We start from the raw sequence: 26942 nt of genomic DNA on the forward strand, positions 1-26942 counted from the left end.
TGATTTTTTCCAGGCTACATGATGGAATGCAGTTCTTTTCTGTCTTGCAAGTTGCTGGCTCCTCTTTCACTGTCTGATGAGAAATTCCTCACCGTACTGACTCAGATTCAATTCTCCAATTCTCAGAGGGTTTCTAAGTCCCTTACCCCCACTTAAAAAATGGGACAACACTATTTTCCAGTTAACCTATTTCCCGAGAAGTTAGCTGGAGAAATAATGCATGTGAAGCGAAAAGAGAGATATTCCACAGATGTAAGTTTATATTATTTATTACTGTGGCTGTTTTTGTTTTCCTGGATTTTCTTTTCTTTTTCATATTTTCTCTCTACAAGACCAACCGAGTGCATGCAGTTTGATCCAGGAGAGCTCTGAGTCATCACCAATAGTAGCACCACGTGGTTCTGGTCTGTACCCTGTTTTGCCTTTACCCTTCAGTGATATAGCCTACCCCCAACCCTGCCATGTACACCAGTAAGGACACTCAGGAAATAACAGGGTGGGGGGTGAATGAACAGTTAATTGTTTGCAGGTTAATGATGATGCAGGATGTCTCAGGGGAACAACTCTGGACAAAGCAAAGACCTTGGCCCCTCTGCCTAACATTTAACAAAATGCATAGATAGCTACCCAACCAGCTATCAGCCTAGCTTGGAACACTGGGGGAAAAGGGGGGCAGTCTGCTTCCCCTCCCTTCAGTCCCTCCCACCACAGGCACTCTTTCTGTCTCTCTGAAACAAACAAACAAACAAACAAATAATAAATATTTCACAACTTTAAAAAAGGATGATGGGAAAAAATGGCAGATTCATCTTTGGCCTGAATTCAGTTCAACTCTGCCTGCCTGAACTCTCAATAATATAAATCAGATTATCTTCACTTTACAGAAAACTGAGGCACCAAGGTGTTACCCATTGCCCCCCAGGCCGTCTAGCTGGTGACAACAGCACCGAGAGTCGAACCTGGAAGTCTGGTTCCTATGCGGGTAACTCATAAACAATCACAAAACATTTGCTTGGGTTTGGTAAGTTTCCAGAAGTCTGTGCTAGTTAACACGACTTCCCTCATGGATCCTTGAAAACACACCATTAATCTTTTATCCCTTTGGACTGAAGTATTAACATACCTGCTTGATCCTCCGTTAAAATACAAGGTAGTATAATACTTTGCAGAAAAGAGATGGTATCCTAAAGGCCACAAGTAAGTAGGCTGAGGTAGGTACCTCTATCTTTGGTACAGAATTGCAGAGTAAGGAACAGAAAAGTGGAGACCTGGAACCAAAGAGACTTTTCTTTATGTTTTCTCTAGAATTAATTCCACTTAGAATAAGAGGTAAAAGTTGCTGGAACTACTAGATATGAGGGTTCTTTGGATTTCGATCCAGCTCCCCTGACACATACCTTTTTACACTTGGTATAAAAGGCAAAAATAAATGACTCACCAAACTTCAGGTCATCACTAAAACTCAAATTGGTAACTGCATTACGCTGACCTCAAATACCATGCTTTATAACTTATAGAATGTGTTGATATACATTAGATCATTTAATTTCCACAAAAAGAGGGAACTAACATTGATTGAGAAAATACCCACTGCGTGCCAGGCAAATACGATAAGCTTTTTACCTGTGTCTCCTTGTTTACTCCTCACAAGAACCCGGAGAACCTGGTGGAATTTTTCTTTGTTTATAGATAAGTAAACTGAGGCTCAGAGCGATTCAGTGAATTTCCTAACGTCAAACACCTAGAGAAGAGGAGGCTGGGATTCAAACCCAGGTCCTTGGACTCTAAATCCCTTGCTTTTCTCCATTTCTGCCACAAATTCCACTGATTCACGCTGAGGATTTACAAACCTAACTGCTTTATTTATGCAAATACTCTGGAGATCTCACGAAAAATGGAGTCATTAGCTCAAATCTCAAGTGTGGTTTAGTCAATGCCCCATGCCATATAACCACACATATTTAATTCACTGATTCACTCCATGTGGTGCTATTCCTGGAAAGATCCACGTGGATCCCATCTGCTCCTTTTTGCTAAGCCACCAAAGAGCTATAATCTTAGCAGCACAGTTGTGTTTTCCACACTGAGATACCAGAATTCTAAGCAAACTGTCAGCCTGTTTCATTAGGCTAAGGTAGGGCTAGAGTCTTCTGTAGCACCTGGATGAAGGTCTTGCACACAGTAGGCTCAGTAATTGGATACTATTCACTCCCTTCCCTCTCCTTTCTTTCCATTAAGTCAAGAGTCTCACGACTCCAAGCACATGCCTTCCTCATATCTATCATGAGATACTGTTTCCATTTCTTCTTTCTCTTATATCATGAATCAATCATGGTCCCCTTTCTTATCTACCTATCCAAATTCTATCCATCCTTGAAGGACAATCTAAAGCCCTTGACTTTCCATGAAAGTTTCCTCAATCCTGACTGCAGGTCTCAATCTATCTAACCGTCCTGCCTTCCAAATTTAAAAACACACGTTAGTTGTATTACTTCCATTCACACTGAATTACAAATGTTAAAGGAAAGAAATTATGCAAAAGCACTAAGCTCTGACATTCTTAATGACCGCTTCTTTCTGTTCTTATACATGTTGATGGCTAACTGATTCGTGTGTGATATTTGTATCTCCTTGCTGAAACTGTAATTGTTTTGATGGTGGGACTCTTAACCAGCCTCCCTCACCTAGCTACCGTCACTCAAAGATATTTGCTAATGGGGTTTTAGACCTTTAAAACTAGAGCCATAGCAACAAGAGATAGGACTCATGAGAAACCCATGAGTCCACAGTTTAGGTGAAATGGGTACAAAGGGGTAAACTGTACACTGCCCCTTGGTGACTACTCTTGTACCACTGATGCTGTGGATGGAAGCATCTGGAACTTGCCATGTACCACAGACTACGCTAGTCTGAAGTGTGACCTGTAAATTAAGGACAGTTAAAAACTGAAAGACTCTTCTATGCTTATCATACACAGGTTGTTTATATTCATTCTTTTCTACTCCTCATTACAAGCTTATGAATTACATGCTATCATTATGCTTATTATCCAGATAGCAAAAGGGAGGCATGGACTTATAATGCAACTTATCCAAGGTCACTAGACTAATAACTAGTGGAGCTAGGGATCACTCTTATTTTTTTCATATTAAGTTTTTTTAAAATGTGTTAGTTTCGGGTATACAACAGAGTGATTCAACAATTCCATACATCACCCTGTGCTCATCATCACAAGTGCCCTCCTTAATCCCCACCACCTTTTTAACATATTCCCCACCCCCTTCACTCCGGTAAACATCAGTTTGCTCACTATAATGAAGAGTCTGTTTCTTGCTTTCTCTCTTATTTTTTCCCCTTTTGGTTGTTTTGTTTCTTAAATTCCATATATGAGTGAAGTCATTAGGGTATTTTTCTTTCTCTGACTGACTTCATTTATCATAATACTCTCTAGCTCCATCCATGTCACTGCAAATGGCAAGTGCTGAATAAAATTATACATATATTATATATAATCAAATATTTTATATATATGTATATCTTTATTTATATCTATATATATCTAGCATCTTTATCCATTTATCAACTCAAGGGCACTTAGGCTGCTTCCACATCTTGCCTATTGTAAATAATGCTGCTATAAACATAGAGGTGCATGTTTGCCTTTGAATTAGTGTTCTTGTATTCTTTGGGTAAATACCCAGTAGTGTGATCATAAGAAAGTTCTTTTTTTAACTTTTTGAGGAAACTCCATACCGTTTCCCACAGTGGCTGCCCCAGTTTGTGTTCTCGCCAACAGTGCATGACGGTTCCTTTTTCTCCACATTCTCATCCATACATGTTGTTCCTTGTGTTTTTGATTTTAGCTACTCTGTCAAGTATGAGGTGATATCTCATTGTAGTTTTAATGTGCATATCCCTGATGATAATGATGATGAGCATCTTTTCATGTGTCTATTGGCCATCTGAATGTTTTCTGTGGAGAAATGTCTGTTTATTTCTTCTGCCCATTTTTAAATTGGATTACTTGTTTTTGGAGGTGTTGAATTGTATTGGTTCTTTACATATTTTGGATACTAACCCTTTATAGGATAGGTCGTTTGCAAACATCTTCTTCTATCCTGTAAGTTGCCTTTTAATCTTATTGATTTTTAACTTAGCTTCACAGAAACTTTTATTTTGATGTAGTCCCAATAGTTTATTTTTTGCTTTTTCTCCCTTGCCTCTTGAGATCTATCTAGAAAGAAGTTGCTATGCCTGATTTCAAAGAAGTTACTACCTGTAACGCAACAGTGCCAAAAAAGTCACTCTTCATGACTCCAAATCCATACCTTTGTTGTAACACCACCTTGTATAAAGCAAGGTAGGTAGCCCTGGAATTGTTCCATGTTCTAACTTACCTCCAGCTGTACATTTTAGAAGTTGGAAAGGCAGAAAGACACATGAGGTTTAATGAAAAGTTAAAGATTCAAAGATCATGAATAAAGCAAAATGGCATCCTAACAGCTTGCTAAATTCTTTCAGATGAATGCGAAGACCTATATCAAAAGATTCACCCAAAACTAAACATTCACTTGAAGTCTCATGTTCTACCTTAAAAAGTTCTTAGTCTTAATATTTTACTTCACAACTATTTTTTAAATATAAAAATGTTTGAAGTTATTTATAATGTAGTCAAGCTAACATCTCACATAGTTCTTGCATGGCTATCAAAAGTTAAACACTTTACCTCTATGGAAATAACTACAATCCAGTTGAGGGATTATGTTACTGGCATAAAGACGGATGGACTGGGAATCAGGAGATTGAAGCTTTAGACCCAAGAAGTTCAGTAACTCAAGGTGAAAAAGCAATTCACTGAGCCTCCCTACTCATTTCTATATTTGAGGAATAGGGAGTGAAATGTATGACCTCTAAGAGTCTGTGTCTCATCAAGGATTTGATTTCACTCATAATAAATTTTGCTCTGCTGGGAAACACTAGAAAAAAATCAGGCATGCTATTCAAATCTTCTTTCCGGATAATGATCTCTGCTTTTATCATTCAGTTACAGAAAGAAGAGATAATGTTAAGAAAGCCATGGTGAGGGGCACCTGGGTAGTTCATTGGGTTAAGCCTCTGCCTTCAGCTCAGGTCATGATCCCGGGGTCCTGGGATTGAGCCCTGCATCAGGCTCTATGCTTGGCCGGGACCCTGATTCCTTTCTCTCTCTGCCTGCCTCTCTGCCTACTTGTGATCTCTCTCTCTGTCAAAGAAAAAGAAAGACAGACAGACAGACAGACAGAAAGAAAGAAAGAAAGAAAGGGGAAAGCAAGCAAGCAAACAAGCAAACAAGAAAGACATACTGAAATAAGACAAAAATCAAATTGGGAAAATATCAATGATATAAAATGGCTTCTAATAAATTGGGTAAAGAAAGGCAACTCTAGGGGCGCCTGGGTGGCTCAGTGGATTAAGCCGCTGCCTTCGGCTCAGGTCATGATCTCAGTGTCCTGGGATCGAGCCCCGCATCGGGCTCTTTGCTCAGCGGGAGCCTGCTTCCTCCTCTCTCTCTGCCTGACTCTCCGCCTACTTGTGATCTTTCTCTCTGTCAAATAAATTAATAAAATCTTAAAAAAAAAAAAAAGAAAGGTAACTCTAAATGCATTTATGATCATCTTGCTCTATGTTTATAGTATATAATTTGTTTTTCTTGTGAATCAGTTAATTTTCTGGCTTTAAGACCATGCAATGAGTGGCAAAAAATTCCCTCCCATATTAAAAACTCAAAAATATTTGAAGTGTAGTAGTCTCACCAAGCTCCTTCTTCTGTCCTTGCCTTTCTCTATTTTCTATAAGCCTTGTCTCCAAAATGAAGAATTTACTAACATCCAACCCTCTGTTTCATTTTCCTCCCTATCAATCATAATTTGATATTAGATCATACAGTCAAAGTTTAAAAACACAATAGACTAAACCATGAAAGCCTTAAAATGTTTCATATTTAGATTTTTTTTGGGGGGGAGGGTATGAGAGGAAATGTTAGGGAGATATGAGTTTGGTTTACTGCTTTACCACTAGTAACTCATAATGTGCTCAAGTCCATGTTAGATTAGAAGATATTTCAGTACCTGCTTCTGAAACATAGCGCTTGGGCTGGGTTGCAGAAGGAACAAAGTAGAAAACACTTTAGTTCCATTTCCTTTATTTTAAATTCTGATAATATCTGGAAGTCTATCAGTCTCCCTTGAGCCATTCTGTCTTCAAAATTAATGTTATATTTAGAATTATTTTCATCGGGGAAAAACAGAAAAAATAGGTTAAAAAAGAAAAGAAGTGAATGAGGACTAGAAAAATAGAAGCTGGCTAACTACTGCTAGCATTTGCTCATGCCAAAGAATATATTCTGCAGATGTGTTTGTATATTGTCATTGACTAGGCAATGAACTCTTTGTTCCACGGGAAAAAGCCTACAACTCTCCAGGTCCAAAATGCCAACCAGTTCCTAGCCCCACAGCTGCCCTTGCTTCCCAGAGTGGCAATGTCTATGTCAGTCTTGGTTTTTCAGTTTTCCGATGGCTCCCTTCCTCACAGTTCTTTTGCAAAGCAAAGGCTCTGCTTGCCAGTTAACCTCCTTCTGGGCTCAGAATAAGCTACAGTTTTGTGCTTCAGAGTGAAGATGGAAGAATATTATCTGTTGATGTGGGCTAGAGGAGAGAGTAGGAAACAGTATGAGAGAAGAGTAAAAGGAAGAGAAAGAAGGCATAGAGGAGGTTGTTTTATGGTGCGTGGGGACTCGGCCACAAGTGGGGAGCAAAATGGTAGTTCTCAGGCTGACTCTCCACTTTACTCTCAGACCACTTTGTCCATTAAAACTATAAATTCAGACATACTAGAACCTTCATTTGTTTTATAAAAGATTTCCTTAACTGGAAAAGTGATGATAACTTCCTTGTGAATATAATGTTTGCAACCTTACATTTTTTAAAAAAGATTTTATTTATTTACTTGACAGAGAGAGAGAGATCACAAGTGGGCAGAGAGACAGGCAGAGAGACAGGAGGAAGCAGGCTCCCCACTGAACAGAGAGCCAGATGCGGGGCTCAATCCCAGGATCCTGAGATCATGACCTGAGCTGAAGGCAGAGGCTTAACCCACTGAGCCTCCCAGGTGCCCCTACAACTTATATTTTATGACCCCTCTTTGCCCACAAAAACTCAATAAAAACATTCCCCGGTTATGATTTTATGTTATAGGATGAGTACTTCCCAGTCTTGCATTTGGAGTCAGCAGATACGGTGTCTAGGGCTGGCTGTGTCACTGCAGAACTTGGTCAGGTCACTTGACTCTCTAAATTGTTTCTAAGGCTGCATATAGCTATGAATAAGGATTGGGTAATTCCTGACTTTAATATTAACCTAATTTTGAATATCATAAAAATAGTAATAAGAGGAGTTTAGGATTTGGGTCATCTGACTGAGATTTAAGAACTTTCTCCTCACCCATATTATGATTTTAGCCTTGTTGAAACGCCCAAATTTTCTGTTTGTGTATAAAGGGAGATATAATTATTCTTTAAGAAGCAAACAGGATCATATATAAAAAGCCCATGCAATTTGTGAAAGGATGCATTGGGATGTTAAAAATTAGCAGCATAAATAAAGGCAACCCTCCCTGGACACTTTCTTTGGTTAGACATTGTGCTAAGGGTTTAACTCACAATATCTCATTTAAACCAGAGACAACCCTCGAAAGGGTTGTATAAAACCTAATTTTACAGAGAATGAAGCTGAAGTCCAGGAAAGTTAAGCAGGCATTCAGACCCAGATTTTTCGAAGCAGCTAAAACTCTTGACTTTGAGCAAACGTACACAGGATTGAGCTTCTAGTCTTAGTAGGTTGTATCTTATTCCTTAACCACTTCTGATTCTAGCCACTTCAGGTATCTCAACTTTAATTCTCTTATAAATAATATGGATATATTAAAACCTGCTTTGCCTCCCTCGCCAGGTTATAAAGAGAAAGAATGTAATTTACGCTGCTTTGAAAACTATAACACGATAGAGCAATATAAGGAAGACAGCATTAGCAGGGTAGTGGGGATCTCGCAAGCAGCAATAGCAAGAACAATATATTTTCAAGATAAAAATCAGAAACCGTATTGTTGTTAAGCATCTCTCTGCTAAGTAAAAATATCTAAATGAAGCTTACAGAAGTACAACATATCTAGTATTAGCTCATTAAAGTTTTTAAGGATTTGATGTGTGTTTTAATTTTGTTTTGCTACTTGGAGGGGGACTGATATTATTAGCGCTGAACAACTGCCTATTTTCCTGTTCTATAACAAAACTGTTTTGAGTCCTATTTTTGCAGTTTTTGGAGTGGGTGGGGAAAGTGGGAGGGGCAGAGAATGGGCTTTACTCTGTCGTACAGTAACGTATATCCGCACGGATACCCATTGGGATGAGTCAACATAAACATTGTACAGTAGGCGCAACAATGGGATAAAGAGAAGACATCCTGCACCTGGCATTAATTTTTTATGGACTTGAGATGCCCATGCACAGGAATCACAAGACCAGCAGTCAAAGAAAATGCAAATTGCAGAAGAGAGGAAGATAAAAAAGATAGCAAGTTCTTGCTTTTTGTTAAAAAACAAAAGCAACAATCTCATTCCACTTTACCAGAACTCTGCAAATGCTCACACAGTCCCAGGCTGTTGCAATTATTCAGGTCGCGTCTGATGTATTTCCCCCCCCCACCTTAGGTTGAATATCTCTATAGATTAAGAGTCATCTTTGTTCCTTTACTAATAGGAATTCCATTAATAGCCTTCTTCATATTCTTCAGGAGGAAATAGCCTAAAAACTGGGGTATTACTAGACAGAAGTGCGAAGTGAGGCTAAGAGGAATAAAACCGAGAGATGAATCCGACATGATTGAGGATGATGAGTCAAGTAATATTTAGAATCCAGAAAGGACAAAACACACTTGGAACACCATGAACTAGGACTGAAACTCATCATTGAGCAAATCCTATTTAGAGCTGACCTAAGCTTACAATGGCTCAAAGTCAACATCCAGGAACCAAAGGCAGGGTCTGTGGGCTGAGGAGACAGGCTTTAAGGAGGAATTCCAGACAAGAAGGATTATTCCCTCATTATCTTGCCCAAGTTCTCACATTTTAGGTATTAATCAGCCCCTGCAGATTTATTGGGCAAACATCATATTTAAGGCACTATACAAGGAACTGCAGAAAGTAGGTAGAAGCAGGACACGGTTTTGCCCTGTGAGGATTTTACAGTGTGATGTAAAAACAAGAGAAATCCCTCATATTTTTGTCATAAAAGTCGAGCAGCAGCGTAAGAGATGTAGGGGCAAAGTCCCATGGTGGGTGTGAAAGAGAAAGGTAGGATTAGTGTGAGAAGGCCTGGGTTCTCTCCTGGTCTTACCACCTGTATGATATTAAACAAGGTAGCTGACCACCCCCCCCAATCGAAAATGGAGATAATAATATTGGGGCCATTTCATGTTGGCATTGTGACAACTAAATAAGAAAGAAGAGATTAAAGCAGTGTATGAGCATGTTTTCTACTCTTATTTTTCTTCTGGAAGTGTTGTTAATGAGGGCTGAAATAATGAGGGAGAAGGCAAAGAAGTCTTGGGGAAGGTGATGTGAGTTAAGTCGTAAATGAGGGAACCTCACCTTTGAAGCCCAGTGTCCTCAGCTGATTTGTTTTCCTTCTCTCTGGCTCTTGTTCTGCTCTTTCTTGTAGGGCCAGTTCCTGTCCCTGGACCACTAGCCACTAACTGGCCACTGTCTTCGTGAAGGTTCTCTGCTTGCAGAGAACAGAAAGCCACTTACGGTAGCTTAAGCAAAATCTGAACTATCAGGTTGAAAGGGCAGGAAGCACAGCAGATTAACCACGTGATGGACAGAAATTAAGGACTGGGGATTCTGAGAGACCCAGGAGGACTCCGTGGCCTCTGCCAGTCTCTCACTGTTCCTCCCAGACTCATCTCTATCAATATCTTTCTTAGGGCCCAGGTGCTTTCTCATCTCCTTTTCTCTTCTTACATTTCTCTCATATCTGTACATAAGCTATCTCTGTCTCTTTAGGCATATGACCTCACCTCCAGACAAGTGTTAACCCCGTAGGCCAAGCCCTATGTATTAAGGCTAATAAAACCAGGAGTCTGAAAGTCACCTCTTCTTTCCACTGGAGATTCTCTTCAAAGGCTCCAGTGCCTTAGTCTGAGCCTGAGTTATTCAGTGACTTCTGACTGATCTGCAGGATGACTGACCTTACAACATGTAGCCCTGTTGTCTCTGTCCTTCTTGCCTAGTACTCAAAGACGAAGATCAGGAATTGGGGAAAGTTGATAGCCCTCATTGCACACTACTTTTCTATGCCTCAGGGCCTTTGTACGTACTCTTTCATCTTTTCCTATCTCCTTCGCCTATTTTAAAGCCATCCCAAGACTTCTCTTGTCAGTCTTCCTTCCTCATCTTTCACCTCCCATCCAGGCAGATTGATCACTCCCACCTTCCAGCATCTACTGTGGCTTGTGCATCCTTTGACTAATGCTCCTCCCACACTGTGTTGCAAACAGTTTGATCTTAGTGTTTTTTTTTTTTTTTTCCTTATTCTACTGAACCCATTAAGAAATGAGTACTGGAGTCACATAATCAGTTTCAAAGTCTGGCCTTTCCGTTTACTAGCTATGTGATCATGGGAAAGTCACTTACCCTCTGTAAACTTTGTAAAATGGAGAGGAGAGTGCGTACATCAGAGAATTATTGACAGGTTAGGTGAACTAACGTGTGAAGTACATAGAAGAGTGCACAACATAAGAGAGGTTCTCAGTCAAGACTGTCACTTTTCTACTATAAGTACCAAGCCCAGGATGTGTGAGACAGGATGTACTAATTGTTTGCTAGGGAAATTAACATGTAGTTTAGGACTAAAAAATGTTTGGAAAAAAATATTTTATTCCATTTAGTCTTGTTTGCAGAGGTTTTGCAAAATATCTACAGTTGCTATACTATTCTGATAAGAGATGTGTATCTAGATATGCATAAGCACAAAGCTGAGAAGTGCTGTGAACAACTCACATAGGATAGCATCAAAGGGTGAAATACAGATATATCTATGTAATTGGTTATTTAGTGTTTGTCTCCACCCCTAAAATGTGAATGCCCTTGGGGCAGGTTTAAGCTTGTCTTATTTACTGTTACATGGTCAGTCATATTACACAATTTTCAGATACATAAAAAGTTAATAAATATTGGTCGAGTGAATGAACAGTTGGAAAATGGACCACCTCTGTACAATTAGGAAGTGCCTTTGCTGTTCCCTCCACTCGAAGGTCCTCTTCCTCCATCATCACTGAATGCCAACATCTGTTGAACCTTTAAAATCTAGCTGATACTCTTCTGTGAAATTCACCCCTTTCCTTAATTCTCACGGTAAGTCATGGGTACTTAGGGCACTCAACACTTAGTAGCGGGTGTTAGAGTCATCTGTGTATCCACTTGAAAAAATTCCTCATGAGCAGAATTCTGTGTAGGTTTCATCAGGGTTCTCCTAACTGATTCATCTCAGTATCTCTCCCAAGGCTTGGCAAGCTGCATGACATTCACATTAGACAAAATTAAAGCACGATGACTAGCAGCATAAGGAAAATCAACTTTGTTAATTGCAGCAAGAAACAGTGGGGTGCCACTTGGGCAAGAGGTAATGAAGTGTCTCTTCCAAAGTGATGGTGTCATAAAAGTTAAAGTATACCTTCAGGTCCTTGGCCTGTGTTTGGACTGTGTCTGGAACATAACAGGAGCTCAGTGAAAGATGAATGAAGTGAATGAACAAATAATGAACAGAAACACAGGTCAGTCTACAAAAATAACCACTAATTATGGGACTGTTTTTACAAGCATATCTATTTACTTGAATAATGTAATAGCAAAACCTTTGATTTGCGTGGACCCCAAAGATACTGAATGTCTAGAAAGATGTGCTTATAGCCCCAACGATGAAACCAATTTACAGGATTCGAAAGAAAGCTTTTTATCCATCTATCTAATAAATATTTACAACTCACGCTGGCTGGCACTTAGGCTAAACATACGGGAAACTCCAAGTTGCTTTTCTATACTCCAGGCTCTTGGGTCAAGCAGATGAATCTGCTTGAGTTTCCAGATTTGATGTCCACCGTCATTATAAGGCATGATCTGTTATATGAAATCAAGTACTGGAGCACCGAAGGACTTCCCGGACTGGCTTCTCTGTTTGTATTGACTGTGTGGAACAATTACATTGTCCAGCTATCAGTTACTTAAGTTTCCTTCATCAAGCTAAACTTTAGGCTGTATGGACAGATTCTCTGGGGTTGACTGTATAATGACTTGAGATTTTACCTCAAGTTTATTATTAGTTCAGTGAAGTACACTGACTGAAAAACTCTTTGTGTTCCCCAGCTTATTGTGTGTGCAAGACACGGTCCAACTGCATTCTAATGATGTGGTAGAAGTACACACCCATAGGAGATGTACAAACAGCATTTACCTGCTTGTGAAGTTTTCAGGTCAGGTTTCCTAAGGGAGTTACATAATATGGGTCTACATTTCCTACATGGGTCTACATTATTCATTTCCAGGATTTTATTTGAAAGGAGAACAAGTTTTATTTTAAAGGTGGTAATTGATTAGATTGATATACTCCGCCATTTCCTTGACATGCTAAATACATCATGGCAAATATACATATTTTGGAATTTATTTGTATATCCCAAATAATGAAGGGTATCATCACGCAAGAATATCATGCATTCATGCATGTATATGTGTGTATCTGCGAGTGTATGAAACACATTATCACTGGGTTTAAAAAGTGCAAAAAGTACGGAAGAGTTTTTGTTCTGAGGTCTAACTGTCATCTTCCAACAAAAAATAAACTGAGGCTCAATTTAAACAGATTTATCTCCAACTGATAGCAATATTTTAATAATAGGGTGTTTTCTAAAAGCAGTCTTCATAAAATTGTGATGATATAATGATATATTGAATGCAAGACTTGGAAAAAATTGAGATTTGAGAGATTGGCAAATTCCTAATATCTTCTAAAAAGATTTAGAGGTGTCAAAATGAAGCAAATCCAAATTAAACTTGGAAATGCCTGTGTGTGTGTGTGTGTGTGTGTGTGTGTATGCAGTAGAGGGAATTAGGAGGAGACACGAGAATGAAATAAAGAGTGGCCCAAGGACTAGGGGAACTCAATCCAAGGCTATTTTTTCCCATAAGGCTCTATCCCCTGCATTAACACATTACTGCTCCCACCATCACACCATTGCAATGCTTTAATCAAGGTTTATTGTTTTCTCTAGATGGATTTAAATGGAAATAATTTTATGAGGTCAGTATAGACAAAGCTGTTGACGAAAACTGCTATGTGTTAACTAAAAATGCTAGAATTGGAGTTTTTTTATTTGATTTCATTTCTCAAGTGCACACCAAGCACCCTTATTGTGCTAGGCACTGTGCTAGACCCCGAGGATAGATGCATGCTCTATTTACGGAACTCAAGACAGGAAAATAAGAAAAGAAACATGTAAGTTTTAGTTCCTTCCTTCAACTTACTTTCCTTTTCTCTTTCACTCCAAGAAGTTATAATATAAGAGAGAAGAAAACACTTATAATAAAATATGTTAGGTGATAAACTGGAGGAACATGCAAGGAACACAGAAGGGAGGAAATAATTGCCTGGCTAGAGAAAGCGCCACAATTAGGTGATATTAACTTCTCGGAAAATATCATACTCTCCGTGATGAAGCCAAGGAAGAGCAGTTTAATAAAGACACTTCAATGTAGAATCATTACTAGTTAATCTGATTTAGAGAGCTTTCACCAATAGTTTTTAAATTCCTCACAAAAATGATGTTTTATGTCTTTAACAATCAAGGTCACTTTATAGAGATCTGACTACAGAACGGTACTCCATGAGAAGAACTCTAAATGTAGCATAGCCTTTAAAACACTTAGGTGATTCCTAAGTTGCAGAGAAAAACATAATGGCACCTAACTTGAGTCAGTTGAAAATAACTTGAACTTCAAAGATTTATTCCCACTATGGATAGAGGTATGTCTCTTGAGTTTCTATGTCAGAAATAATGTTTTTCTTGAGAGATTCCAAATAAATTTTAGCAGAGACTAATTGTTGAGAGTGCTCCTTAATTCTTAATTCCTTTATTCTTAAACCTCGAAACAGATCTAATTAAAGAATCAACTATTTAAAAACTCTTCTTCCAAGTCCCACTTACTTCATCTCAGCCTATCTGATGCAGATAGCATGGGTCCCCTGGCTAAATAATTATAAGCACAAACATTACTTCTGCAATAAGTAACACAATGACACTGACTTATTAATTCATTTTATGTATCTATATATTTCTACCAATTATACTTACAAATTTCTAAACAGTGCATCACTGATTTACTAAAGGAATAGTCATGCTTTTAAAGAGAGATTTTATGGTGGGTTTTACTTGGATAAGCAACCAAAATGTAAGAACTAACTTTCGGATTCTTGATCTATGTATCATACCTACTGCAAAATATATTCAAGCCACTCTAAGGCATTCTGGAGGCATCAACCAAGAAATGTGAACTGTAAGTTGTATCAAATATTAATTATGAGAAATACCAATAGTGTTCCCTTTCTTAGTACATGTTACTTTTAGAAACTACTTTTTTTAGGGGGATGAGTTTGCTTGCACCACTGTTTACTGTTTCTCATTGATCAATGTCTGACTGTATTAAGAATTCAGACTTCCTACCGAGAAAGGCAGAGATATATTTACCCCAAACAAGAGCTACAGAGAAGATAACACATCTTTAAATGCATATAATACATGCCACTTATCTACAGCCATAAAAGGAAAAAGAAAAAGAAAAAGAAAAAAAAATCTTTAGGAGAATAAAAGGAAATTTTGCCTTACCGGAATGAATGCATGTTGCATAGCCTGTTCACATTGTTTTAAGGAAGCAATAGTATCCCACAAAAGCTGATAATTTTCAGCCCGGGAAGCACTTGGCCGTTGCATAGCGAAAGCTAGTAACACTCAAACTGAGCTCAAAGAACCCAGTTGAAGAAGGAAAAAACCCTGCAGATCTGTTACATAAACTTCTTAATTAGATCTGCTACACAAACTGCTATCTTAAGACTTTAAAAAAAAGTTAATCAGAACATTTCTTTTGGGGGATAACTGGGCATGACTTGAACAGAGACAGATGTTTTCATTGGGAAGGATTTTCGTTCCCACACTTGTGAAAAGCAATCCCATCAATGTTCCCCTGTCTTCACACGGGTCTGGCGAAACTGCACATACCATAAGTGTGTGGGGGGAAAGAAGTAGGAGGGAAAGAGATGTGAAAAAATATTTCTACCAGAAGATTTGGGTGGCAGGCCATGAAGGTAGAATTTGAGTAGCTTGTGAAAAGTATTAAAATTGATGGGAGTGGATTACGTACACACACATATGTACATGTGCAGGTGTCTACACTTGTCTGCTATGTGAGATATCCAATTATATACATTTATTCTAACAGTGTTATTTAATATGTCCAACTCTTTTCTCACTTTAGTTAAGATCTACACATGACATTTTTATCTATGGAGAATTACCACGTATATTAACTACAGAGTTGTGTATCTGAAAGTATCCGTCAAGACTAGACAGAAGGTTCCTAGGTATAGGAGGCAGTCAATTGTTTATCTTGAAATTTAAAAGCCACGAGAAAACCTTTCTGTTGCTTTATGTATTAGAGAAAAGTCACATTTATTTTATCATTCTAAGAAGAATTCTCAGCATTATCGTCAGGAGAATCGAGCCTTTAAATAGTCTTGGGACTAGAAAGTGGTCTGCACAGAATCGGAACATGTTAATTCCAGAGAAATTGGTTACACACTTTAACATCAAAAAGGCTAGTCCAAGGCACTAAATAAAATCTGGATGACAGAATATAGTGACATATCCCAAATGTTCTTTCACCTAAGACAGGAGCTCACAGAGTAAAGTGAGTCTCTACTAGCCCCCTCTAGTCTCTGTGGATTGCTCAGTAGGGGGTAATGCATCTTAAGAGAATGTGCTGAGTTCTCAGAAGTTCCAGAAGAATCTATACTCAGATCTAGTTACATAGCCAACACGGAGAACATATATTCCAGCATTTCTAGAGGTAAGGGGGTAAACCTAGGGCAATACATAACATAAAAAAAAAAAAATTAAGTTGTAGTTTTAATTAACCTAGAAAATCTAGGGAGTACAAAACAAGGTACAAGTTAGAGGAAACAGTTTGACGACATAAATGAAGGATTTTTGCTGTATTATTTTTAGAAGAGGTGCATGATTTGGGTTACCTAGTTTTTCTGCATTTCTGTCTTGGCGATGGCAGATTAGTTCATGATAATGACCTTGTGGTGTGAAAATCTCAAAGGCTGAGGGCCTTTTATCTCAATTATTTTTCAATTTTTATTGAAAGAATTGGAAGTAGAATTGATCTTCCAAAGTTTTACCTGGACTAATTTGTAGGAAGATTATTTAGGAATACATAGAATATAAAGATATTCCTGAATATCTCGGGAAGACCCACCATAAGGCTATTGCCATTAGTTTGTTTTTCAATATCAATTCAACCAACCTTCCTTCTCTTTTGCTCATTCATGATGTTCTTCTGTTCAGCTCACACCCACAGTCCCTCCTCTGCCTTCATTCCTGCCCTTAGACTCCCCCATCTGCCCCAGCCACATGCTTCTTCCTCATGCACTGTCGACCAGCCAACCCACAACTTCCAGAAAATATTCTTTCACTAGTAAATGTTCTGTATTTCTTAGCAAATAACAAGAAAATATAAAGTTGGTAAGTTAGCCTCCAAAATTCCAGCCACTCCTTTCTGAATACCTTGAGTCAATATTCACCATGATTTCAGTCCCAGCTGGATCATCTGTCCTACCGTGTACTTCCTCTGCCTCTTGTTCATCAGATCCCTTCATTCTTTCATTTAAGCAACATGTCCCAAAAGATCCTCCTTTCTTTACTTTTTAGAAAAAAGGATAGATAATCTGCAGTCTACATGTAGGAACTCTACACAAAAAAATGACCTTAGAATCATTCATTCATTGATCCAATAAACATATTAAGCACCTCTCATGTGCTACACTTTTTGATTGTGCTATGGACAAATGGATATATTAGAAGCTGAATCTGCCTTTCAGGAGCTTTAAGTCTAATTAAAGGGAGGATACATGACACAAATAACAAAAAGCCAAGTTAGAACATGGTTAGTGCCATAAAAGAGATAGCATAAACTATTGACGAAACAATGAAAAAGGGGAAAAAAATACATCCATTGGGGGAAATTAGGGCATCTTCATGGAAGAGTCAGCACTTTGTTAGAGCTTGAAGTTAGGGTAAAATTTGGATATGCAGGGATAGACAGGGGACATTCCTGGGGAAGGAAAAGTAGAACAAAAGCAGAGTGGGAAATTGGAGTCCATTACTGGTTGGTTTGGAAGGAACATGACACTAAAAGAGCTTAATAGTAAGATTTACACCAGAGCCAAAGCTGCTCTTAAGTTCATACTCAGTAGCTTCCTATTCCTAATGCTAACCAGTCTTAGCTCTAACCAATTTTTCAGAGCATCAATGTGCTTTAACTCAGTGAAATTCTTCTTAAACCTCACGAAGGGGTAATTTCCATTTATTTATTCCCCACTTTTGAAGTAGTGCATTGGTATACTTTTGGAGGCTTTAGGTGGCTTGCTTATTTGGCTTGCATATTACTTACTTAATGAGTTAGTTTTTATTAAGTACCTATAACATGATTTATACTCATGCTCAATCACTGTTGTAAGTTCTGTGATCTATTACTTTCAACTTCCAAATGGAGTACAACATGAATCTTACCTGATCAAATATGTGACTCGGCTCAACTTGGCTGAGATAGCAAACATTTATTGAGTTCTACTATGTGCTCAGCACTGTGCTGGCAACAAAGAATGCAAGGATAAATATATTTCAAGACTGTTTCTTTTCAACTACTCTTCAATGTGCATTTGCCCCTGCTCACAAAGTACAGTGTACTTATTTTCATCCTAACAGCACAATGCCTGATATGTAATGATGACCATTTTCTGTTAAACACAGTCACTAAGCTATATGTCTATCATATCTAAATACACTGCCACACCCTAAATTAGATTATAGGCCTTAGAATGTTTAAAAGTACTTTCTGTATATCTCAATTTCTATAGTCAAATTTTGATCAATCTACAGGGAGTCAGGTCAAAGAAATTCACTGACCACAGTGAAATCATGTTAGAAATCAAAGTAAAACAAGCTCTGGAAAGTCCCCAAATATTTGGAAACCAAAACAAAAAAAGAACAAAACAAAACAAAACAAAAAACCCACAAAAAAAAAACAACAAAAAACCCCACCACTTATAAATAACTCACTGACCGAAGGAAAAAACAAAATAAAAAATAAAAAAAGAAATCAGTGTGTATTTTGAAGTGAATGAAAATAAGACCACAACATATCAAAATTTGTTGGATACCCTTAAAGACAGAATTAAGAGTACATGTAAACCACTAAACACTTACATTTAAAGGAAAAAAAGATCTCAAATTAATGATCTCAGTTTGCACTTTTCACAACTAGAAAAAATATAGCAACCTAAAAAAAAAAAAGGAAATAAAAAAGATTGGAAGAGAAAGTAAAGAAAATCAATAAAACTAACACCTAGTTCTTTGATAATAAAATTGATAATACTCTCATAAGATTAATGAGGGCTAAATGAGAAAAATAAATTATCAAAATCATGAATGAGAGAGGTAGTAGAATCACTACAGTTCTTATAGCTATGAAAGGGTCAATAAGAAAATCTCATAAACAACTTTATATCAACAAACTTGACACCTTGGATGAAATGGATGAATTCCTTGAGAGATATATACTGCCAAAACTCACTCAAAAAAGGTAAGTAACATAAATAGTCATTCCATGTATCTATTGAAGATATTTAATTTGTAATTAAAAACCTATAACCAAGAAACTTCAGGCCCAGATGCCTTCGCTGATGAATTCTATCAAGCATTTAAGGAAGAAATAATAATTTATACAAACTCTTTCAGAGAAATGAAGATGAAAGAATGAATTCCAACTTGTTTTGGGGGGGCCAGATTACCCTGGTTCCAAACCAGACGAAGATATTACCAGCAAAAGCAAATACCCATGTGCCCTCATGAATTTATATATATATATATATATATATATATATATATATATATATATATGCAAAAATTCTAAATAAAAATTCTAAATAAAATTTTAGCATATTGAATCTGGCAACATATAAAAAGTTATGCATCATGACCAAATAGGTTTAGCCTTTGAAAACAATTCAATACAATCTATGATATTCTTTTAACACAAACAAACAAACAAACATACAATCATCTCAGTAGGGGCAAGAAAAACATAAAAAATTCAATATCCATTCCTGGCTTAAAAAAAAAAAAATCTCAGGACAAGATAAGGATGTCTTTTCTTACTACTTCTATTCAGCATTATCTGGGAGGTTCTAGATAGTGCACAGGTCAAGAAATAAAAATTCAAAGGTGGAAATAAAAACGTCTTTCTTTCTATATGGCATAACTGTCTATGTAGAAAATTGCATGGATTCTAAAACAAACTTTAGCATTGATAAATAACTTCAGAAAAATTTCAGAATACAAGATGTTATAGACATATAAATGCAGAGATACACCATGTTTCTGGGTAAGAATACTCAATATTGTTAAGATATCATATTCTGAAAATTGATTTATAGATTCAATGCAACATAATCCCAATCAAAAACTCAGCAATGTTATTTGTATGTTTGCTTCTTTGTTTGTCCTGGAGAATCTGCCAAGCTTATCCTAAAATTATATAGAAATTCAAAGAATATATAATAGACAAAACAACTCTGAGAAGGAAAAATACAATTTGAGGAAAAGTACTACTTGTTTTCTGGTCTTGTAAACTTAAGGTAATTAAAGCAATGTGGCATTGGCACGGAGATAAATAAGTATATCAATGAACAGAATAGAGACTCCAGGAACTGACCCACACATTTAAACAACTGATATTCAATAAAAGTGCAAAGAGAATTCAGTGGGGAAAAGGTCATCTTTTCAACAAATAATGTGGAACAAATTGAATATCTATACACAAAATTGAGAATTTTGATGCATGCCTATCTTTAAAAATTAACTCAAGTTAGATTACAGACCTATATGTAAAACCTAATTAATCAAAAAATAAGTAGAAGAAAATATTTGTGGCTTTAGGTTAGGTACAATAATGAAAGCACAACCATAAAAGAATGAACTGATAAACTGGACATCATCAAATTTCAGAATTTCTGTTCTTCAAAAAACACTGGTACGATAAGGACAAGACGAGCCATAGAATGGAGGCAAAACTTACAGACCATATATCTAATAAAGCATTTGTTTCTAAAACACATAAAGAACTCTCAAAACTCCATAATAAGGAAAGAAACAAGCCAATTAAAAATAAGCAAAATATTTTAACAGACACTTCAACAATGAAAATACACATGTATCCAATAAGCATGTAAAAAGATGAGCAATGTCATTTCTCAATGTCAAAAACTAAAACTACAATGAGATACCATTATATTCCTACTAGAATGGCTAATATTAAAAAAAAAAAAAAAAAAAAAAAAAACGCCAGACTATCCCTAGGGTCCCTAGGGCTAATGAAGATGTGGAAGAAGACTGGAACTCTCATACATTGCTGGTGGGAACGAGGATAGAGCAAATTCTCTGGAAACAGTACAGTGATTTTTGTCGTTGTTTAATTTTGTTTTAAGTTAAACATACACCTACCATACAATTAAACTATTCTACTCCTAGGTATTTACCCAAGAGAAATGAAAGCTTATGTCCATTCAAAGACTTGTACACAAATATTTGTAGCAGCTTCATTAGTAATACCAAAACACTGAAACAACAAATGAATGGATAAACAAATTGTAACAGATGAATAAAAACAAACGAACTATTGGTACATACAACACGTGAATGAATTTCAAAAGAGTCATGCTAAATCCAAGAAGACAGAAGGAGTACATATTGTTTAATCCCATTTACATAAAATTCTAGAAAATGCAAACTAACCTACAGTGACAGAAAGGAGAACCTGAGATGAGGAGGTGAAGAAGGTGGGGGGAAGGAGACGGACAGAGAGATTACAAGGGGGCAGGAGGAAAGTTTTGAGGGTGATGGATACATTCGTTAACTTGAATGGATGGTTTCATAAGTCAAAAGTTATCAAGATGTATGTCTTAAATATCTTCAAATAATTGGATATTAATTATACCTCACTGAAGCTATTTTTTAAAAAAATTCTTTTAAAGTTGCTAGAAAAACCAGCATAAAGTCTCCCTCTCTTGGGTTTTATCCCATGTGACAATCTCTGTCACCATTTAACGTTAAACTACAGTTTGATCCACCTCCCACAGAAGGGGACAGGATTAGAAAGCAATGACTTTCTAGTAGGAAGGGAAACAAAATATATGGATAATTTAACCAGGGAAAAAGGGCTGAGATTTCATATCCAGGGGTGTTACTCTTGGTTATGATTCTTGCCCTAATTAGCTGCAAGATCTTGGTTTGGTTATTTTGCTTTGACAAACTTCAATTATTCATTTATAAAATGAAAAGCTTAGATTCAACTATCTCTTCTGTCTTTCAGAGCTGTAATTCAGTGATATGTGAATATATTTTAATCCTTAGCAATCCCATTTTCCTCCCCAAATAAGCACTTAAAGATATGACCTTAAATTTAGCAAAGATATCCCATGTAATTTTGAATTATGTATTATGTCACGCCTGCTGATAATCTTTCTCTAGTAAGACAGTAAGCTCTCTAAAGAGTAGGATCCTCCATCTTTTTTTTTTTTTTTAAGATTTTATTTATTTATTTGACAGAGAGAGATCACAAGTAGGCAGAGAGGCAGGCAGAGAGAGAGAGGAGGAAGCAGGCTCCCTGCTGAGCAGAGAGCCCCATGCCGGACTCGATCCCAGGACCCTGGGATCATGACCTGAGCCGAAGGCAGAGGCTTAACCCACTGAGCCACCCAGGTGCCCCAGGATCCTCCATCTTAAAATTTCTGGCTTCCCTGTCACATTTAAAGTTCAGAGCTTACATCATTGTAACAGTGACATTATAACTGATATTAAGATTGTAAGAATAGAAATTTACGGTTTTCCTTCTTAAAAACTGCTTTCCCTTGCAGCATCCTTCGCATCCCCATGAAGATACCGCACTCACTAACGTAACCTGCTTCACCACTTACCAGCTATGTTACCTTGGACAATTACTTGATTTTTTTTGCTTCAGTTTCTCATTTATAAAATGGAGATTATAACAGTACTTTTAGGATTGAGTGAGTTAATATTTGTAACTATTTGGAGCAGAACCAGGTACACAGTAAGCCCTATCATTAGTGTTTATAAAGTTAATAAATTTCATTTTAATTTATTCATATATTTAGTAAGTAAGAAATAATAAGTAGGTAGTAAGTAAGATCTACAATAAATTCATACCTGTTGACTCCATCTGACCAGTGATCAAGAAATATTTAGGTAATTGCAGATTCACCTTCCCTATCACCACACCATAGTCTAAAGTATGTATCTTCCTAAAGCTCTTTCTCCCTGAAACCTGATTGCTTCGGCACCATTCTCATCTTAATTTAAAATATATTTGTTTATTCACTGTTTATTTATTTATCTTCTTGTTTAATTATTTAAGGGGGGAGGGGCTGAGGGGAAGAGAGAATCTTAAGCAGGCTCCATGCCTAGTGTGGAGCCTGATTCAGGGCTTGATCTCACAACGCTGAGACCAAAATCAAGTATCAGATGCTTAACTGGCTGAGCCAACAGGCACCCCTATTCACTTCTTCCTTCTATGTTCCCCACTAAACTATAGTTTCAGAGAAGAGAAGCAAATGTTCACTCAGCACAGTGCCTGGGATAGGATGGGCTCTTTCTGTGTTTGCTTGATAGTATTACTAATGAACCCTAAACTAGATGAAAGCATACTAAAACTTCAGAAAGCGTATGTTGGTATATTTACAATGTTCTTTTGTATTTTCAAAGATATATGGTGAATTTGGCCATCGTTCTTATTATCAAAAATTCACAGGTGTCCCATTTTTGCATTATGTAAGAGGGAATGACATGTCTTTTTCGATGGGGCAAGACTCACATGACTGTACCAGAGTAAAAGGGCAAATGGACTTTTCCTGCATGCTTCAGGGTTCCAGAGGGCATGAAATGGACAGTAGTATATAAAAATTCATACAGCAGAGAAGTGTGCTATATATTCAGTTTGTCAGTCAGTTGTACTTCAGAGGCGTTGAGATGGAAATCATGGTCATAGAGTACTATTCCCTACTCTCTGCTGATCTTTGAAAACTCAAGTCCAGTACTTTAAGGGAGAGAAAGCAAGTGATCCCAAAGAAGCTGAGTGGAACAAACAGGACACTAGGTCTCCTTTGACCATCGTTCTATCGAATACTAGATCACAGCTCATTAACCCTCAGGGTGGGACTGAGGGCAGGGTTCACCTGGACAGAACTATGAGGCAGATCAAATTTGTTTTCCTCATCTTTTTCTCTTTCCAGAGCCCTCACCCCTTCTCTAGACTCTCCTGACAGAAGGAAAGCTACATGAACTCATTGATAGGTCAGTATTAAGAGTTTAAGATCCTTTCTCCACTTGCTTTCTTGACTCTTTTTGAGGGCAAGTGCCATTCTTATTCATCTGTTTATTCCTAGGCCCTTGCACACAGCAATAGCATATAGCATATAGCATATAATGAGGACTGGCAATGGTTTGTTAAACAAGTGAAGAGATGTGAAAAGTATTGCCCTAATGACACGAAATCCTTATATTTATAGAGAACAAATTTGCTGACAAAGCACATTCACAGCTAGGAAGTCTCTTCCCCTTTACTTTTTACCCTCTCTTTATTCACTCATATAAATACAACTTTCGCATCAAGATGGAGGGGACTGGAGGAGATTATGCTCAGTGAAATAAGTCAAGTAGAGAGTGTCAATTATCATATGGTTTCACTTACTTGTAGAACACAGGGAATAGCATGGAGGACATTAGAAGAAAGAAAGGAAAAATGAAGTGGGGGAAATTGGAGAGGGAAACAAACCATGAAAGACTATGAACTCCGAGAAACAAACTGAGGGTTTTGGGGGTGGGATGGGTGAGCCTGGTGGTGGGTGTTAAGGAGGGCACATACTGCATGGAGCCCTGGGTGTTGTACGTAAACAATGAATCTTGGAACACTACGTCAAAAACTAATGATGTACTGTATGGTAATTAACATAATACAATAAATTTTTTAAGTAAAAAAATATATATATATAAATAAATAAATGCGACTACATTAGGGGTACCTGGCTGGCTAAGTAGGTAGAGCAAGCAACTCAATCTTGGGGTTGTGAGTTCAAGGCCCATGTTGGGCCTAGAGCTTAGGTTAAAAAAAAAATGTTAGTACATCAATGGCTTCCTCATTTATATTCTTGGCCCAGATATCTCTCTTGAACTGCATATTCTGCTGCCTGCTGGTCATCTCCACCCAAGTATCTCACAGACATCTCAGACTTACTGCCTTCAAGATCTGAGCTCTTATTCTCCTTCCGCCCCCTCAAATCTGTGTTGCTTTCATTTCCTTATCCAGTAAATCCCAGCTCCTTCCATTTGGTTGTTTAAGCTACATGCATTCATCGCAGGAACCCCCAATATCCACTTTATTACAATCCCAGGACTGACTGGCTCTAACCTTGCCTGTCACCGATGTCATCAGGTGCCCTTTCTCCCCTCTCTGTGCTGCAGCCCCACAGGGCTGCTTCCAGTAGGATATGATGGAGCTCATTGTCATGTCAGTTCCTATGCAAATGTTACTTTGCCTCAAATATTCTCCCACCTCTTCCCCAGAATTCTCTCCCACTTAGTTTTCAAATCTCAGTCCCACTGTGCACTGTAGGAGGCTCAGCAGCTTCTCTGTCCCCTACTTGCTAGATGCCGGTAACACTCCCTTCCCCCAGTAATAACACCCAAATAGATCTCCAGACATTGCCAAATGTCCCCTGGGGGGATGCAAATCTGTCTAGTTGAGAACCCCACTGCTCCTGACCCTATCAGGACATCTTGTCATAGCTTTTCATGGAATCAAGTTTATAAATCTCTTTGTGACTTTTAGATTTTTGCTGGACTTCTCACTGAAGGACCCCCTTATGGACTGAAAAGAGTCCTTCTGTTTATCATTGTATCAACTGTATGTACACACTGTCTAGCACGAGATAGGTGCTCACTGAACATTGTTGAATAAATGAATGGATTTGACTATCACAAAAACCAGGTGGAGTATGTGCAGACACAAGTAGCACTCCCATTTCTAAACTGAGCTAACAGACACAGGGAATGGCTAAATGATAGGCACAGGGATCAACCAGCAATAAATGGTAGATGTAAGACTTGAACTTGGATTTCCATGCTCAGGTCTTTTTGATAGCCTATATTAATTTGATTGCCATCACCATGTTCTTACCTTCTGAGATGGCTTTCCGTCCCTCCCTTCGAAGTTTCCCAAAGCATTTTGTCTTTGCAGTCTATGCAACAGTAGAAAATACCTAACTGCATTTCAAGGTCTGAGGTGCTCAGGGCCTCATAGTAGCTTCCAGTAATGCTGCACTCTGATGCTTTTGAAAATGTACAACATATGAAATATAGGAGGGAGGCGATTAGGGCTTTTCATGTTGAAATAGGAATGCAAGACAGAAAAAAAAAAATCAATAATTCCCCTGAATGAATTTGCTTTTATGGTATTCTTAGCCCTGTGGTCCACTCTAGTAAAAAGTCTGGAAAGAAGCAGTCACATGACAGGTGAGGATAATCTGATTTTAATGTAGGCATTGCAGAACTGCTAACTAGAACATGAAAGAACTTATAAGGATGCCCGATTAAAGTTATCATTTATTTCCATGCTGCCTAAGTATGGCCAGGCAGAAGCATCTCAATTGGAAACAGAAATAAAAGTTAATGGCACCTTCAGCATGCCTATTACATCTTTGTTTTCCAAAGGTTTGACAGGCAAGATCCCTACAGCATTGTTACTCATTTTTTTTTTTTTTTTTAATGACCTATGTGTGGCTGGCCCATGAGGAAGAGGACAGGGCACACTGTCCAGAGGTAAAGCTGTCACTGAGGAGAGGAGCTGTGTTGGTGGGCTTTGTGATGTTCCAAATTCCCTACTGGCAGCACAGAGCCGGAGGTTGAAGGACTTTTTCCTCTGCAAGTAATGCCTATACTTTCTTATCTCTACACCGAAGCAGTGAGCATGGTTCAGGGTACAAGATCCTGGACTCTTTTTAATTATGTGAATTTGATCACGTTTCTCTACACCCTGGTCTTCAGTTTCCTCATCTATAAAATAGGTTTGATAATGGCACGTATGTTATATGGTCATCGTGAGGATTGAATAGTGAGTTCATGGGACCAGCAAGAAATAATGCTCAATAAACAATCAGTAGCTAATATCTTTCTTCAATTATACCTATTTCTGTTTTTATGTAGCACAAAGTTCTATCCATATGTCCTATGTTTATTATCTCACTAGTTTGTAAGCACCTTGAGAACCTAATCGCCACTGTATTTTCATCATTGTGTACGTATCTCATCAATTCTTAAAAAATCCGAATGAGTCTCGGATGGCTTTATCCACTTTACAGACAGGAAGCTGAGACCCAGATGACTGGAATGGGCCAAGGATTATGCAGTTAGACAGTGGTAGGGCCGGGTCTAGCTGGTGGCTTTAGGGAT

General features: G+C 37.8%; 1 protein-coding gene across 15 annotated transcripts in view; it reads right to left on the bottom strand.

Moving 5' to 3' along the window:
• Window positions 1–26942, bottom strand: part of DLG2 (discs large MAGUK scaffold protein 2) — a 1549658-nt gene that overhangs the window by 708410 nt on the left and 814306 nt on the right. For 2 of the 15 annotated variants that reach the window (XM_059412044.1, XM_059412077.1), the window contains exon 1: window positions 14970–15310. The exons of 11 other annotated variants lie outside the window; for them this stretch is intronic. In XM_059412044.1, coding sequence (XP_059268027.1) covers window positions 14970–15074 — 105 coding nt within the window. In that variant the 5' untranslated portion in view covers window positions 15075–15310. Of the gene's footprint in view, window positions 1–14969; window positions 15313–26942 lie in introns of those variants that run through there. 2 more of the 15 variants (XM_059412017.1, XM_059412062.1) reach the window with 2 other exon arrangements.

Source organism: Mustela nigripes, chromosome 1 (assembly GCF_022355385.1).
Source record: "Mustela nigripes isolate SB6536 chromosome 1, MUSNIG.SB6536, whole genome shotgun sequence".
NCBI lineage: Eukaryota > Metazoa > Chordata > Mammalia > Carnivora > Mustelidae > Mustela > Mustela nigripes.